General features: G+C 42.8%; 1 protein-coding gene across 2 annotated transcripts in view; it reads left to right on the top strand.

Annotated features, from left to right (window-relative positions):
• Nucleotides 1–5,947: 5,947 nt before the first annotated feature.
• ncoa1 (nuclear receptor coactivator 1) overlaps nt 5,948–18,266 on the top strand; it is a 32,451-nt gene continuing 20,132 nt past the window's right edge. Inside the window, exons 1-5 of one of the 2 annotated variants that reach the window (XM_062559412.1) lie at nt 5,948–6,055; nt 11,169–11,274; nt 12,832–12,998; nt 13,133–13,239; nt 13,347–13,524. In XM_062559412.1, coding sequence (XP_062415396.1) covers nt 11,186–11,274; nt 12,832–12,998; nt 13,133–13,239; nt 13,347–13,524 — 541 coding nt within the window. In that variant the 5' untranslated portion in view covers nt 5,948–6,055; nt 11,169–11,185. Of the gene's footprint in view, nt 6,056–9,358; nt 9,518–11,168; nt 11,275–12,831; nt 12,999–13,132; nt 13,240–13,346; nt 13,525–18,266 lie in introns of those variants that run through there. The other variant, XM_062559411.1, reaches the window with a different exon arrangement.

Below are 18,266 nucleotides of genomic sequence, written 5' to 3'. Positions count from 1 at the left end.
TCTTGTGGAGTGGAGCTTGAAGGCGTTTATGTGCCTGGGTTTTAAATGAGTGGGCGCCGACATGCTTCCACGTCTCAGTGGAAACTGCAGGAGGAAGCACTCACAGCTGTTTTGCATATTTCCAATTTTTGCACTTGGCCATCTCACTAACATTTGTTGTTAATATTGTGTTACGACCTTTTTATTACTAAACCCCTGAAGCAGATGAAGGCCCCTACAGCTCCAGTTTTCTTGATTCCAAATGACGTTTGGCTTGCCCTCGGCGGCTTTTGTGCACAACAGTGGGTTCAAACCGCCGCATGCGTGTGTTTTTCCCAAGGATGAGGGAGATTGAGAGGAACCTGGAGATACAAATAGACAAACTCTAATATCACAGTTAAAAGAGAAATGATCTTGTTACCTGTTAGGTGACAGACACTCCAACAATGAGTGACATGTCTTATTATAAACGATCATTTCTCCATCAGTTTGAAAAAGCAATTACCGGTCTTAAAGGGATGGCCTTCGTGTCATGGTTTTCCTTTCAGTGGGAAGTGCATTTCAAATTCAACGTTTATATATATTTATTTTTCATAGTGTGATGGTACAATGAAGTATTTAATTATGTTTTCACGAGTGACGCTAGGGTGAAGTATCTTTCTACGTGAAGAATGCTCCAGAAGAGCTGCCACACCAAACCCTTGATTACCCTGCTCACCTGAAAGCCACTTAAATGCAAATAACACCGCTACACACCGATGAGATGTTGTTTGTGTGTTGTTGTTGTTGTTGTTTTGGCAGCCCCTCGTACATTGATGGATTTCTTGAAGTTGACTATACTTTTACAATGCAATTGGCTCGTCTCCCCCTGGGTAGAAATACTGGTGACAGGTAAAAAACTGAAATACGACGTGATGCATAAAAAGCGTCAGCGTGTGTGGAGACACTGCCTCAGCCCCGCCTCGGCTTTCGACAAAGAAAGCAGACTAGAGGACAGAGGGAGCGCGATCGACTAAAATGTTGGTGCCGTACATTTATGTGTAAACTGAACACCAAATATTATCAAGCTCATTTCATATATTGTGCGATAAGTCAATATATCGATGATCGCGAGAGGTCTACTTAGTGACGTTTTGGTGGGCAATCGTGTGACATTGGGTTCTACATTGGGAGGGTTGGGCACGTTGGAGCTACAGTATGAGCAATATGAGACCTGACCAGTATCCACTGCGTGCTCTCATAAGAGTCGCCTATGGAACGTGCAGCCCCGATTCACTGCACTGCAGCACACCGATGGCATCGCTGTTGTCTAAAGGGGGGCTACGGCTGGAGGGACGAAAAGCACCGAGAGGACAGGAAGTCCTGCGTGTCGATGCTTAAATGCTGTTGCAGCCTTTTTGCCTGCAACAGGCGTTTCCACACCATCTGTTTTTAGAGGATGCTGTTACCTGCCTGTCCCAGTCCTACTCCATCTTTATAAAGACCTGTGTAAAATCAGGTGTTGGATAGGCCTGGGGTTTCTCAGAAGTTTATTTATTGTAGCTTTACAGTAATTAAAGACTAATTAAAGAGATTTGCCAAGAACTGCTGGAAAACGGGAGTGTCTTGCAACAGTTGAGTGGCTGTTCATTGCCCTGGTTATGAGCCTCTGGTGTCGGCTTGCTGTAAAGATGCTGCAAACCTGTTTTACAGGAAGAACTCTGCAGTGGAGATCATTGGTTAGGGCCATTTCTACGAGCTGAAGCATTTAATAGACTGCTGCCTGAGGTCATGAGGCCAGTTTAGGTACAGTAATGTCCCACGGGTACTGGTCCGTAATTTGAACAATATTTGAAACTGGTCTGTAAGACAAAAGAGGTCGGGACCGCTGCCCTTCTGCATACAACAGGTAAAGAGCTTACTTAACAATTCTGTTGAGACCAAATACTTCCCAAACGCTAATGATGAGTAAACTAGGGCTGCAACAACGAATCAATTAAAATGGATTATTAAAAGCGTGGGCAACTAATTCTATTATGGTCATTATTATAAAAGAAGAAGAAAGAAGAGCCAAGCCGTCGTAGAGGAAAGAGCGGCCTGCAGCGCCGGCAGTTGTTGTGAGTCACATGACGCAGGCAAAGACGTCTGTTCGCGTTAACTCGTCCAAGGTGTGGGAGAAATTTCACATTGAATAAACAAAAGTCTTCGTAACAAGGCACGGGAGCACCACGTTGACTCGTTTTGACGTGAGGAACGTAAACAGCATCGCTAATGGCAGCAGTAAAGCACTAAAGACACGTTTTTACAAATGCCATTTTAAATCTCATAACACATATTTTTTCGCTGTATTTAGATGTGGTGCATACATTCACATACATTTAGAATTAACTTGCACTACAATGATGGTAATAATTTAATGAATTTTTCAATATTATTTTATAGATTATGTTGTTCAAGGAGCAACCTGTACTTTCAAAAGTATTTTTGCAATGTGAATTTGCAGTTCTGTTTTAAAATAAAGGGTTGGAAATTAAAGCTTTTTAATGCTGTTTTTTTTATAAATCCGATTAATCGATGTGGGTTGGCAGCCATGTGTTACTTTATTCTCATTCTAGAATCTGAAGTATTTGTATAAGTGCTTCAGTGAGGCGCATCGATCAGATCAACAACTGATATTATGCAAAGAAATGTCCATCCTGTCCTCTGTCCCACCCCCTGGTGCTCCTTCCCCCCCCCTCGGCGCTTTCATTGCAGATCACTGAGGCGTGGCTTTCACAAGCCAGCCAGCGCCACGACTTTTTGGCCTTTTTATCTTGCAAGTAAATATGCGAAACAAAAAACTTGTTGGGTGACGACACCCGCGATGTTTCTCCACATAAGAATCTTACTGTGTCAAATAATGTCGGGGAGAGAGGTTGTGTCTGCTTGTTCTGCAGCGTCTGTTCCTCTTTAACCAAGTTTCAGAGCCGTTGGTGAGTAACGTCAGTTTACTCCAACTTTATACTTGGATTTCTTCCATTGACCTTGATTTTTTAGAGCCTGAAGACGTGATGCTATTCATTTGTTCTTTTTTTATGATGCTAGCATTTTAACCTAATTGGAGCTACCAGTCTTGGTCTCCATGGTGAATTACACTATTGGCCCGATCTCAACCTGTCGTACTGTGTTTATATTGTTTGATGGAGGTGAAGCAGACTTTTCACAATTCATGTGTTTGTTCAATATTACCATGCAAACAGAACAGTGACACTGCATTAGGATTCATTCTGTCAGTGCACGTGCCAATACTGAACAGGTCTGTCCTCTGTGGGAACACTAGACCAAGGGCTGCATAATAACTCATTTTGAATATTTATCGACCAAAACATTGCACTATTGGTTTTCTGAATGTATGGCCATAGTTTTTTCTTTATTTGGGACTCTGCTATTCCATACTTATTTATTGTTTGTCTGACCAACAGTCCAAAATCCCCAAAATATTCAGTTCACAATTAAATCTATATATATATATATAAAAGAAGAATGTATGTTATTTCCACTTGATAAATTACTGGAGTTCCGAATTGCAGATCAGTTAGATCAATAGTTGCAGATAAACTAGTGTTAAAAGTCGTTTAGTTATTTTGAAATGCAATTGTATAGTTCAACAAGGCGAATCATTCAAATCGGCTAACTTGTAGAATGAAAGTCGCTGTGTGAACGTCTCCTATTGAGTTTAGCCTTCCATAAGGCAGAAGTGAAGCTAGAAATCGTCTTAACCATCGTGACGTTAATTCCAAGGTGTGCCGAGAATACTGACTCCTCCCACTCCCACAGGACTTAAACCCACAGCAAACTCACCAGCTGAGAACAAAAAGACAAATTGATGGGGCGTCACTGCCCGTCCGCCGCGGCTTGTTTGCGGAAAGTCTCTGTGTAACTAAAACAAATATCAAATGACGAGGCACGTTGCATTGAAGAAAGCAAGCTGCCTGGGCTGAAACCAGCAATTAGCCGACATCATCCACGACACAAAGGAGGCTGAGGGGGGGTCAAAGAATGTCGTGTGGAGCCACAACAGCTCGTCATTTGACACAAATTAGAATGTGACACCTGTGTTAGATCATTCCAAATTTTGGAAGGACGTCATTTCCATGTCGTTCTGGGGAAAACACCTCTACTTAAGCCTTATACTGTTTTTAAATAAGGTGTATTTCTCACAGAAACCTGTCAGCTTGTTCTCACATGCAAATTTGAGACCTGGTTATAATACTAGACAGGCACTAAATGGTCACTTTACTTTTCCTCTACCCAGAACCAACGCACTAAAGAAAACAGTAAAGTACAGAGCTATTGCGTTCTGGAATGTGCTCCCCTCATATTTAACTCTAAAAATAAATAAATGTGATTTCAAAAGGAAACTTAAGGCAGCAATAATCAGAAAGGAAATTAGAGTTGATTAGGCTTTTTCTTTTTAGGTATCTTTGAAAAAACAAATGTCGTTTTTAGTTTTTTATTTTCTTATTGTAAATGTTGCCCTTTAGTGTATGTTTCTGTCCACCCACATTGTCCACGCTGCATTTTATGTCAATGATTTGCCCGGACCCCAGGAAAAAGTCTCCACTACGGTGTAGACTAATGGGGATCCTTAATAAAATACACATACTTAAGGACTTCCCAGACACAGATAATCCTTTTGGATTTGATGACCATTTACACAGGTTCCTCAAGCAGTGTTGAAGGTGACGTGCAGGCGTTCACTATGGTACTTGCTTACAGATGCAAGCATTGAATACACATGTTGTCAGTCGACGCTCCACATCTGGAGTGAGTAGCCTGCAGACTTGAAATTTCAACGTTGCCTGCCAATGGAGTCTTTCTCTGAGTTGTATCTCCTATTTTGTATTTAAAATAGTTTATAATTGCTCATCCTGTATCAAAGGCTTATTGGGGGGGAAATGTTGTAATTTCTTGAATGCCTCTTTGTGAGCCAAGACTCAAAGAGCTGGGTGAGGCCGTGACAAAATAATATCATCAGATATTAACACCTCTGTTGACAGACTTCCCAGTTCCCAAGTTTAAGTGGACCATCTCCAGGTGCTTTGCCCGGTCCATTAAACCCTCGAGAGGGGCCGACTTTTAAGAAGGAACACGTGCGATGTGTGTGTCGTTGGGTTTTGTTGGCGGGCCGTTATGGTTATGAGAGGTGAAGCCACGGAACAGTGTGTGGATTCGGCAGTGTTCAGTCCCCCCCCGCCCCCTGCTGGGTGGCTAACTAGCCAGCTGTCTGCGGGTATCAAGCCGAGGCCTCGTCTGGAAACATCAGGAGCAAATGAGTCTGCAGCCTTTTCTACTCTGGTTATTAACTGGGACATCTGTGCCCCAGTTTGATGAGACTAAAGCTGTGTGGGATAACACGAAAGGTATTTTAGAATCTTAATTTTTTTGCAATTCTTCCTCTATTTTGCAGGAGGAAATGGCAAAAGGATCGTATTTGGACAAAAAACATAAATAACAACCATGTGCTCAAGATGAGCTGCCACGATGACAAAATTAGGATTCAGAATCTCCTCCTTTACGTGACACTTTTTTTCATCACTTAAAGTTAAGTGTTTGACCTCTGGGAGGACGGTCTGTTCATGAAACGTCGTCCAGGCAGCAGAATGACGCAATTATCTTTTTGAAATGCTTCATGGTCGGATGAAACAAGGTCTGCGGTGTTCCTGCACAAAAGGCAGAAAACATCAAACCTCCACCGGGCTCACTGCGCCGCTGGGATGTTTGCGATTATCCACTTTTTGCAACAAATGACCTGGTATTAGGCATTCGGTTTCATATTTATTTTCAAAAACAATCTCTTACTTGAGTTGTTCTCTCTCTCCTTCTAGTCGGAGGCCAACAGGCTTCTCCCTGCACCTGAGATGCTGCCACGTGACGGAGCGGCCGTGGAGACATAAGGCCACCACCACCGCCTCTCTGTCGCCTCCACCCCGAGCTGTTAGCCCCCCCCCCCCCCCCCCCCATCCAACCTCCCTTCTTCTCTCTATCTTTGCTCTGAGCCTCGGACAAGGCCGACAACATCCAACCACATGACTCGCCCTCTGGAGCCCTAGATCAAGTAAGTAAATACGGCCGCAGTGCGTCTCAGCCTTGAGCCCCAGGTGAATCCGGCGTGTGTTTCTGGTCCCAGTCTTTTCCACTGAATATTCCAAGAATGCTATTATCACGGTATTGACTTCAGCGTCTCAGCCAGGCTTAGGGCAGCGCTTGTAGGATTAGAGCGTAGGAGGGGAACAGAGGTCAATGTTTAGTGTCCCAAAAAGTAAAGCAAAACAAAGTAGCTGGTTCATTGTTGCTGTATTGAGCTGCAAAACAGCCGCGCTTCTTTTACCTTCTTTTACCCTCGTGCTCATGGGGCTGCAACTCACCATTGTACTGATCTATTGTGCTTTCCATTTCAAGCATACATATGGGAGGGTGAAAAATAACATAACGGTCAGCACATCTTCCGTTTGAAATGCATCAAACAGCAAATATAATGAGCAGTGTTTCCCCTACCATTATAACATGGGGACCCCACCGCCCCAGTGTAGAATAATAATAAAGTAAATACATCTATTTTTCCATCTAATGATGTAGGTTTTGGAAACTTGTTTTGAAAATGTAACCCTCAGTCTTTGGAATCATTTCTATAATGATTTATCTGAAGTACAGCTTTTTGAAGTGTGTTTTGCAGCATTTGTTTTGCATTTGAAAGGAATAGATTTATTGACATTTTGAGGTTTAGCTGTTTTCAATTATTTTTTGTATGATTTGTAGAGCAAATTGAAGTTGTATAAGATCTACCGTTTTGGATACCCTGAATAGCGAATGAATAAAAGACCCTGGGTTTAAAGGTTTATTATTTTTATTCAGTACTCGAAACGGAGTGCATAACTGGCTGCATTTGAAGCCGTCATAAAATACTCAATGATATCAATTTAAATTTGAAGAGGGCCAGTTACTCCGGGTTCAAATTGATAAGTAAGAGACAGATAATAACTCTTTATTATGTACCGGCCGAATGGCGCTGAACATCCCAGCACGTCTGACTCACCCTCAGAAGCGCTGCACCAGTTGAAATGAGGACACACACCACTACTCTCCCACTTTACATCACACGGAAGAGTTCAATGAGCGATGAGCATTCATGTGAGAATAAACTTTCTGGCAGTGAGCGTGTTTGAGATCCAAAACCCTCCGTGAAAGATGTGACCGAGGCAGCGATCCCCGTCCAAACAAATGACCTCATACAGTCATGTTATTACAAAAAAAGCATCATTATTCTTACTATTCCTAGGATTTAGTGGGTACGTTTTCTTTTGTTCCCAGAAAGCAGCCGCAGAGCCCTTCCCCTTTTATGGAGTAATGTAATTACTTTTACATTTAGGGTATACATTTTTCTTGTATACTAGATGTTCCTTTACTGCTTCACAGATGCTGAAAGTGACTTTGGGCAGCGGCCCACTGGCTATATATTCTATATATTCTATACAGTGGGGAGTCTGACGTGGTAGTGTGTTTGTAGTCCAAGGTAATTCCTTACTTTTGGTAAACATCCTGGATCTGGGTGTAAACAGACGGTGGGAAACAATGGGCTGGACCTCAACGAGGGTTTGCAGTGGATAAGCAGGCTCTCTTCTGGCCAGTTATTTCTTTCTCCACAGTATGAGGAGCTACTTTTATAAGCCCTGTCCTAGGGAGAGGTTACTTGACAGGTGACACGTTGGACTCCCCTTTACCCATCATGGCTCCTTGTGGCCTTTTGTTCAAGCAGAAAGACCAAATCATTTTATGTTCCAACCATTTAAAAACAACTTGCTGCTTCTCTACAACATTTTAATTATTTTTAGTATTTTCTGACGTTTTAAATGAGATAATATTGCAGCCCTAATTGTGATGGGTATTCTTTCCACTGCTGACATATCTGATTCATTTCACTCATCAAAGAGTTGCTGCTCTTACCAGGATTGCTTTTTGTGTGTAATTAATACACCACATGAGGTGTGAAGGTGAGGCCCTTGTAGAACCATTAAAGTATCTGTTAAAGGAGCACAGCAGCATCATGAAGTCTGGCTCGGCAGTGCGACTCCACGTGTGAGAGAACCGCTCAGCTCTGACCGAACGTACCGGTGGTGCTGAAGGTTCATCTTTCTTCTCTCCCAATTTTGCAACAAATCAATGCACGGAGTCAAATGTTTTACAACCAAGGCTGCATTTTAACTTCAGCTGTTGGCTATTGAGTCTCTAGTGTAAAATAAAGTAAACCTTTTTTTTGTTAGCTTTACTTACTGTTACGATGGCTTTTACTAAGATATGATGCAGCAAGAGGTGCAAACAGCCCTCCTGATTATTTTAAAAGTTATTCATGCGGTGTTGGCTGCGTCAATTAACTAATGGTGTCCTTTTTTTTAAATTTTGAGGTGTGATTCCTTTCACATAACCAAGAACCTTGGCCTGTAGCTTCAACACTTACAATAGCGGAAATGTGAATATTAAAGCTAACGGGACCCCATTAGGGGACCTCACGCTGCAGGGTGGCGAGTAAGGATTTAGGGGCTCAGCCAGGTATCAGCACCGTACCGCACAGAGCCTTATGTATCAGGCTTAACCAGGCAAACCAGCCTCTTGGATGCAGTTACAGAGATCAGATAGCGGCTTGATCCAAGCCAAGACACACAAAGAACCACTGTAAGTGGTGGGACTACAGCCACACTGCTACACTGGAAGTACACTCCATGTGCAGCCAACAATGAGAGACAATTATTCATGAATCTTTTTACTTTAAAAAAAAAAAAATTTATTGTGTTGGTCGGGAACTTTACAACTACTTGTCAAACGAAGTGATCGCCCTCCCACTGTGTCCACGCAGTAGACGGCAGTTAAAGACTCCTCCGAGTTCACCCCACCACGTAAGCTCATGATTACCTCTTTCGAGGGGGTCATGGCCCGGGATGTGGGGAGCAAAGCTGCGTACCTTCAAGCGCAACAATCAGCCAGGGTTTCCCCCACTGCTTCTAGGAAATGAGATGGTTTCTTGGTGAGCTAAATGAAAAAGATGGGGTCAGAGCGCAGCCGTTGGTATGGCCCTGTGTGTCATTAAATACAATGGTAATCATTTATTTTGTACTGTTTTAACATTTTATAACCCCACGGCATTTGACGCATTGGGCAAGAAAATAATTGACAGCTTTGTCAATAACGCACCACATGATCTTGTGACATCCCCTCACTGCTAGCCCAGGTGTGTCCATCAGTGCTAATAGAACTGCAGCCCTGGAGAGATGAAGCCCCGGGACACCTTGTACAGAGCAAAGAAATGGATCGATAGAAAAATCCAACAAGTTGTACCAAGCGCTGTTTAGGACTTGAGGTATTGCTGAATCGTGGCTTGAATATGCTTTTCTCGCCACTTACCCTGGCAAAGCAACCCTTGGTTTAATGGAAATGTCGCTGGATGTCTTTATTTTCTGCTGCGATCAACTAAAACGCTCCAGTGGATGCACGCAGCCTGGAAAATCCACACACGCAGCAACCACTGGTCTGGATTCTTAAAATGTATAATGCATGGTGTTTGCTGCTGTTTTCCTTAGGTACTAATTCCTCTTGACTGTACAGTTTCAGCTGTGAAAGAAGTCAAAGCTGAACTCAGTTTCTCTTAGAACCCAAGCAAATGTGTGATTCCACTTATGTTGAGTCTCTACAGTTTGCTAGACATGACAGAAAGTCACATCCCTTACATTTTGTGTACATGGATTACTAGAGTGGTTTTAAATGAGATTTTTGATGCCATTAAAAGGTTTTAACATCAATATTTGACCTAATGGATCATGAAGAACCCTGTTAATTCCTGCTCTTCACACAGTGTGCTTTGTCAAATGTCGCCTGTTGCCATGGTTACGCCTCTGCTGCCGCAACAGAGCTGTGGACGGTAGGATTGGCAGATAAAGATAACGAACAAGTCCATTAGGGAGAATAAAAGGGAATATAGCAGCCAATATTATCAAGTCTTTTTGTTCAATTAGTGCAATTCTACAACTATATCACTGCAACTACGGTACCACCGTTTAAATTCACCGTAAGATTTCTGATCCCTTTTATTCATCAACATAAACAAGCAAATTGAATCCAATTTAAATGTGGAAAGCACAGCGCTGTACCGAATGTCCCTTCTTTAAGCTTCTCAAATGAAGCTTCAAATGTTGATTGTCAGATTTTGCAATGTCATCGCCCTAAAGAAAGGAGAACAAATATTAGATTATTGTGCTGATATAAATGTTGTCATGTGATCATGGTGTTGTCAAACTGCTGCTAGATTCCTTTGTTAATACAGCTGTGTGCTCAGCACCAACAACAATGAATTCACGCACACTATTCCATTTAGGAAAAAACGTGAGGTGAATGTCCTCTTTTTGATGTATATATGCTTTTCTTTCAGAATCACAACAATGCTCTGGATTTATTGGAAATGTCTGGACTGCAGTCAGAAACAATCTTCTACCAATAGTGTAATATTAATGAAGTCTAATCTTCATCTACAACTTTGCTGAAATAACTGGGTCGAGCACACGGAATGGAAAAGGCAATAACATGTTATGCAAGAAGCTTTAATCTATTTGGTACAACCCCAATAAACACTAGAAGTTCCTCCTGTACTACAGCCAGTCACTGTTTGCGTTTGAAATACCTCTCCTCATGAATCACAGCTGTCATTTAAAAAAAAAGCCTTTTAGTGCGTCAATTCTGACATTTCCGTTTCTTTTCTTTTTTTCATCTATGGGAACTTTTCTGAAAGTGTTGACTGTATTTGTGTGTTTCTCTTTCTCCATATTTTAACGTTGCGGTGCAACTTGTTAAAACCCTAAAAGAGAAAAACATTGTTATCTTTCCCCTCGCTCTGTTTTGTTCTGCTGAACGCTGACCTCAAACCAAAGTTCATACGGGCTGTGAATTTTGTGAACCTCACTACGGACAATGCGCCACATAATAAATGGCGCTGTATTATTCCGTGGGGCAGTAACAGCTCGTGTGAAAGTGTTGTGTCAAAGAACCGCGTGACCTGAGGTTCTTTGGAGCAGCAGTTGAGGTCTCGGTAGCCACAACACTTGTTTGTCCGTTTTTGGGGGAAATTGCTTGATTACTCGTTTGATTAATGACCTTTCCTCGCTTTGCCATGTGTTCTTCCTCTACAGATCAGTTAAAGCGGAAAATGAGCGCAGTAGGGGAAAACCCCCCGGACCCTGCCACACCTGAATCCCGCAAGAGGAAGGGCTCACCATGTGACACGTCGGGGCAGAGGTAAACACCCGGGGACAGTTCTCCTCCCCTACTGCCTGTCTCCTGCATTACATCGCCAGGCAAATGCCTCCCCTAACGTGGATTTAAAAGTGTTCATTTCGTCATTGCAAAACTACTGAGAGTCTCCACGCAATGAACTCTCAAGCACACAAGAAACACAGACGGAGCAAAACGTATGAAGCACTTTTTAGCTAACAGAACGTCAGCTGCTCCCCCTAAATCGCTTTCCACCAGTCTGCTGATAGCTGATGCTGCGCCGACACTAATTGGCTTTAAAATCTGTTTCTGTTCCAGTTTTATTAAACATAATCATATATTATCACAATAAAATGTCATGAAAAAAATGTTTGTAATGCAAAAATGGCCCCTTATTATTTTGGTAGGTAATAAAGCTTGCTCGGCCAATACATTTTTTTTCTTTTTCTTCCAAGCACTTTTATCAGACTATTTATGTGTGGTGTTAGTACTTTTTCTTCAGTTTAGGATCTGAAGGGTTCCTCAACTCACCTCAACTGAGAGCAAATTAAGATACTCGGGATCAATAAAAGGCACACTCATGACCAGGATTTGGGGTTAAAGTTTTAGGTGGAGGTCAGGTCTAAGTGGGTCACGTAGTCCTTAAGGAGTCTATAAGGCCCCACAGCCGATGTAAGCTGAGGTAACGGCCCCGCTGGCGTTTCTACAGCAGCTCCACGCAGCCACTGACCTGCACATTTCCCCTCTTCACTCCCCCTCCCTTGGTCACCACGCCTGTGTGTTCTGGCAGGCCGATGCACTGACCTACTTTTTATGTTGTCGTCTCTCTCTCACACACACACACACGCACGCACACGCATTCCTTTTTTCTTGTTTACCACATACCTTGCAGTAACTCTGCGGTTTTGAAGTACGTTATTGAGTCTGGAGAATAGGGGAAAGCTGTGGTCTAAAGACGCTCACTTTGAAGCAGATTTGAGTCGCCGTATTTCGGTTGTGTCGCTGACAAACTTTCTTGTTTACATATCACAGCAACCAATCGCATGAAGGGGGTTGAAAAACCACAGCACATTGTGACATTACTGTAAACCGATCAATCGGAGCACCTCTTTGGAAAAGAAACAAACTGCTGTGAACAGTTGTTCAAATATTTCCTCTTTCCGCTCCGTGGATTGACTGTAAACAGCGTCATTGCACATTCCCCGGATGTGACGGGAGCAAGATGACGGGTTCCTATCTAACTCGAACTAAAAAAAAAACAGATCTCATGTTTTTAGCTTAATGCAGCTATATCCGCATGGATGTATACGTTGGCCAATGAATAACAACTGCTCAGAGATAATTGAGGAACATTGTCATTGGTTGTTACCAATAGAACAAAAACAACGTTTCAGGGTTCAAACTTGAAGAACTTCCACTGAGTACATTATCGTGGTCCCAAATTTTTTTATGGAACCATGCGTTGAAAGTATCCCAATCACATGACTCTCACACCTCCTCGCCCCGGTGGGGACAGCCGTGACCCGGGGGGTTGCGGTCGGTCCGTTCCGGTCAGAGCCAACGTGGTTCCTTTCTGTGCAGTGTGGAGAAGCGGAGACGGGAGCTGGAGTGCCGCTACATCGAGGAGCTGGCGGAGCTGCTGTCGTCCAACATGGGCGACATTGCCAGTCTCAGTTCCAAGCCCGACAAGTGCCACATCCTCAAGAGTACCGTGGACCAAATCCAGCAGATGAAACGGCGTGAGCAGGGTGAGGACACACACACACAAACTCTCACACACACACACAATGGATCGGTCTGTGAAAAGCTTGAGATTGGATCAATTTGCTATTCACTGTCCAAGCAAAGCTTTTCTGATTTGCTTTGCTTCGCCCCCCGATAGAGAGTGCAGCTCTTGTGTCGCCAGACGATGAGGTTCAGAAGAGCGACATCTCCTCCAGTAGCCAGGGGCTGGTGGAGAAAGAGGCGCTGGGGCCCATGCTGCTTGAGGTGACTCACACGTTGCCTCACAAATTGCCCCAACTCAACACACGCATTCGGATTTTACTCTATTGTTGTTGTTTTTTAAACCCCCCCCCACCCTCTCCTAATTTCAGGCCCTTGATGGGTTCTTCTTTGTCGTCAACCGGGAGGGCCGCATCGTCTTTGTGTCGGAGAACGTGACGAGCTACCTCGGATACGCCCAGGGGGAGCTGATGACCTCCAGCGTCTACAGCATGCTCCACGTGGGAGACCACAATGAATTTGTTCGCAATCTGCTGCCCAAAAGCTTGGGTAAGTGAGCTGGCAGTTCAGGGGTTCGACTCATTATGCACCCATCTGCTGTTTAACATAGGTTTGTACCACGCATTTTCATTGGCTTTGAATTTGACAGTTCTTGCCGATTTTAACCAATAAAGGAGATCAGCGTTGGCAGCCAAGTTGAAACATAGTAATTTATACGGATAATTAACTTGTTTTCTTGATGGAAAATACTGTAGATAGAGGACATTTGAAGAGGCATGAACTAAGGCAGTGTGATAAACTGTGGACAGTTTCAATAAATTACGATTTAGGTGCTCTTCACAAAGCTGAAAAAGGGTACTAGAAGAGAGGAAAACTGTGTCAAGGAGAGAAGGAATGTGTGTGTGTGTGTGTGTGTGTGTGTGTGTGTGTGTGTGTGTGTGTGTGTGTGAGTTTGAGGAACGAGGGAGGAGTGAAACACTGTCTTTCTTTCCTGTGATAATGTTGTTTTAATTTTTTGCCGCAACCTTGAGAAGCTGTTCTGATAGAAATGGAGGAGGCCTCTGTGCATGAGAACAACAGATAAAGGAGTGCAGTATGCGGCACGTTTGAGCAGTTGTAGCTTCAGCTCTGATCTTGTAATCTCTTTTAATGTTGTGCCAGTCCCTACGGCTCGACTTCTTGAAAAAGGGACATCTTTAAAACCCACCTTTAATAGAGGAACTAGATATAAAACACTGCATTGAGACACACAGATTACTCTTACAGGAGGGTCTTCCTGTAAATCTGGGTGTGATTATAGAGGGATATAATAAAAAGAATGAAAGATGTGAATGGGAAACATTAATAAAAAAAAATGGATCAGTGGGCTTTACGATGCCACAGGTGTACATTTCTGTGTGTGTGTGTGTGTGTGTGTGTGTGTGTGTGTGTGTGTGTGTGTGCTCTTGTTCTTCTATGCCGGTGGGGACCTATACCTGATTGCACACAGACCGGTGGGGACTTGTGTCCCCGTGGGGACCTAAAGTGAGGTCCCCACGGGCAAACCCCTCCCACAAGCTCCAAAATGGTTTCTAGATACACCCCCAATGATTTTTTCTGAGGTCCCCTGGAACATCAATTTCATGACAAAACTGTGTGAGTGTGTTTCTGAATGCGCCCCTAGTGGATGCACACGGGTACTGCAGTCCCCATGAGGTTGGCTGTTCTTGAAGTGTGCGTCGCTGTTTTTCCACTCACTACCGCCCCCTATCGGTTCAAAAGTGGTATTTTCGCAACATACACTTTCAATGCTGTCTGTTTGATGGTGGTAAAACAGACCACAAATAAAATGCTTTATTTCATAAAAAGTATACAAATAAATAAACCAAAAAATTCATACATACATAATATTAATACTGATATTGATCAAATTATTCAATTAAATAAAAATCAATTTCATTAAAACAATTATAAGGTTTATTTCAAATGTATAAAATGTTAGACTAGCCTTTATGTAAACTCTTGCCTGTTTATTTTATACTATTTTAAGGATATGTTGTTATTAGTATGTCATCATTGATATTATTGACAATCGTAATAATAGTCTATATTTGATTTCATTCATCATATGAATAGTGTAACATGAATTATTGCAGAGATCAATAAGGTCTTTTATTTTCAGATAACTTGTCTTAATAAACAGTGCCCACTGTTCAATCACAACGCTATGGATGATAATAGACAAGCAAGTATAGAGTTGTATCCATAGACAAAATAGGAGTACAAAAGACATTTTACTTTAAATCAATATAGCAAGATGCTTTGATGGATGACCATTTAATGTGTACACTTTCTATATCAAATTAATTAGGTTAATATTTGCATGAACTATAAATGACAAGTTGTTGACTTGCTGAGGGATTGCATAGAGCAGGGGTAGGCATTGTATGGCTCGCGGGCCACATCCGGCCCTTTGGCTGTCCGTGACCGGCCCGTGAGAGGTTGATTGGAAATTACAAAGTAAATATTTTTGTCTAATTTTACCTCATGCATGGACTAAAGCTGCAGTGCTTTTATTCTTCTCCTTGGCTTTGGACGAGAGCTAACTGAGGAGCTGGCAGCACTGCGCTCAATGAAAGTGATAACGACAGGGAGCGATTTATTCACGGAGGTAGATGCATGCACAAACATGCTGGGTCTGAAATGGGACCAATTTGCAGGTGTCACAACAGAGGCCTGTCCAAGTCCTGTCAATATTTTTGCATTTTATAAATGTGGTGACCCCTGCTGTGGAGGCAGCAGCTTTGCAGTGGGATTTTGTGGGCTGAGTTTGGTGATTGAAGGCACCTGGGCCCGGTTCCCTGAGATTAAAAGACCCAGTGTTCATTCTCTCTTCTCTCTCCAGCAGACGTCCGGTGGTGTGGTCGTGTACCTTTTTTTCGTTGGCTTATGTTAAATAAAGAAGATGTTAAAACTCTTTAAAACAGTACAACTCCAATCTTGTCATGGCCCAAAGAGCCAGGTTGTGACATAATACATCAGCCTGTGTTGCAAGTCAAAAATTAACCATGTCATTGATGTTGTCACTAAAATATTTAACTTCATCAGGGCACAACCATTGAATCACAGACAGTTTGCTACACTTTTGGAGGAGCATGAGAATGAACATTGTGACATAGGCTACGACACAGCACAGTCATGATTTGATTGTTATATATGTAAACTATTTAAAATCTATAACACCCCAATAATGCAACTAAAACATCAAAAATGGTTAGGGTGGTGTTCTTGTATATTTACCCAAGTGCTTTCCTGTGTTATTTTTAGGCTATAGTATCAATATAAAACATATTTTACTGTAGGATGCCTTAGCCTGGAATCAACCAAGGCCTGCAGTGTGAGCTATTTTGCATCTGAATTACATGAGGGCAAAGGGAAAAATTGCCCATAAGAAATATCATTTTGCCCCAAATATCACTACGAAAGGGGCCAAAAATGCCATTGAATGTTTTTGAGTCTCGCCTTGACTGTTGTTCCGTGTGCGGGAAGGATCAAACGTTCTTAAAAAGAAAAAAGGAGCACTTCTTGATCAGACCTGTGAGTTCGCAGAGAGCAAATCCAGTCTCCGTCACCATCTCAGGTCCAAAAGAAAAAGGCCCTCAAATTTAGCAACAACCAATGTCGTTGTCTACCGGGGAATTCTTCTGCTGACTTTATCAAGTGGAGCAAAAACAACAAGAAATACGTGTCCTTTCGTCACCAGGCAACCGAGCAACATAGTGGGTGATAACCAGTTGTTTCAAAAGTATTCACATTCATTACTCAAGTAGAAGTATAGATACTTCTGTTGAAGTATCAACTCAAGCTTTTAACTTAAGTAAAAATACTGATTGTGTAGGTGTAAGGGGAAATAATTCCATCAAGTACAAAGTCTTAATGTGTAATCTCGCTCACAGAACATGTCAGTCCATTACAATAGACAATAATAATTCAGATCATGTGAACCTGCCGTTCGGATGATGTAAACATGGTGATGTTCAGAGAGGCAATGCTAAAACATAGGGACACATGCTCAAACAAATAAAACGCCCCTGGATACTTCCGGTTAAGTTAACCATCATGTGTTGATGATGTCACAGAGGTGCGCGGTTTTGTGAAATAATAAAGATGGACGGATACAGCGCCAATGACTAATATTAGTACTACGTGTTTTACTTGGACAATTAAATGTCAGTGGACACTCACAAATACTACAGCCCCCATCACGATTACAATTGTTCACTCCTCAGTGCGCGGTTTCGCCCACCAGCGGAACCCCTCCGCCCCTAAACCCGGCCGGTCCGCCCGCAACTTTCAACGTGCTTATTAACTGACGGACCTTCTTGCGGTCCGCGAAAAAGGTTATTAATAGTATATAATATATAATAATATAAGTTGACGCTTTGTTGCGTAAAATAAAGACCAAACGAAAAGAATAAAATGATCTTCTGTCATTCACGTAAGAAAATAAACTCACGTGTCTGCAGCTCAATAACAACACCGAAGGAACAACGTCTCGACCCCGGTTTAAGTCTCCAGCAGACGAGGAGTAGCCTCGTTAGCAGTTTAGCTAGCTAGCATTTATCGCTCTCCCATGTTTGAAATATCTAACCGTCCTGCCTCCACATACGGTTATGTCCCAGGTGTGGTCTTGAAAAGCAAGTTCCATTTTTATGTATGCATCAATGCATTCCAACTAATGAGGCTTGCTAGCTACCCTTAGTTAACGGTTCACAGACTGCTGTCAGTGAGAAATATTTCCACTCTCCTATAGGGTTGGGTACCGAGAACCGGTACTAATATAGCACCGGTTCCTACGCGGTACCTACCGTACTGAAATGCAACGCAGATTTCGGTGCTTAGTTTCGGTTCCTGAGCCGATTGAAAAAATTTATTTACACACTCTGATGACACCGTCCTCTCAGCAGCAAACGATAGCCTTCCGTGTGGCAAGCTAGCCATCACCCTTCTATTCTATTTATTTAAGTCAGTATTTCCCTCCCTCTTTCAGCACGCGGCACTATCGCCCAGACGGATGCAGGCACACTATTGCGCGCACACACAGACACGTGCGCATACACAGGAGAGCTGCGCTCTCCAGCGGACACAGAGCGTGAGTCCGCAACTACCGCACCCCTCCCGTCGGACAGCCCCCCACTGAAGTATTAAACAGAGGGTGTAACGACGTTCCTTCGGTGCTGTTCGCCATTAAGCCAAGTGCGTAACAATGCATTCTTTAGGAAATATTGAGAAAATACCAATCTAACCCCCCC

The sequence above is a fragment of the Pungitius pungitius genome, chromosome 20, assembly GCF_949316345.1.
Source record: "Pungitius pungitius chromosome 20, fPunPun2.1, whole genome shotgun sequence".
NCBI lineage: Eukaryota > Metazoa > Chordata > Actinopteri > Perciformes > Gasterosteidae > Pungitius > Pungitius pungitius.
This window is presented reverse-complemented; position numbering and strand designations above follow the sequence as displayed.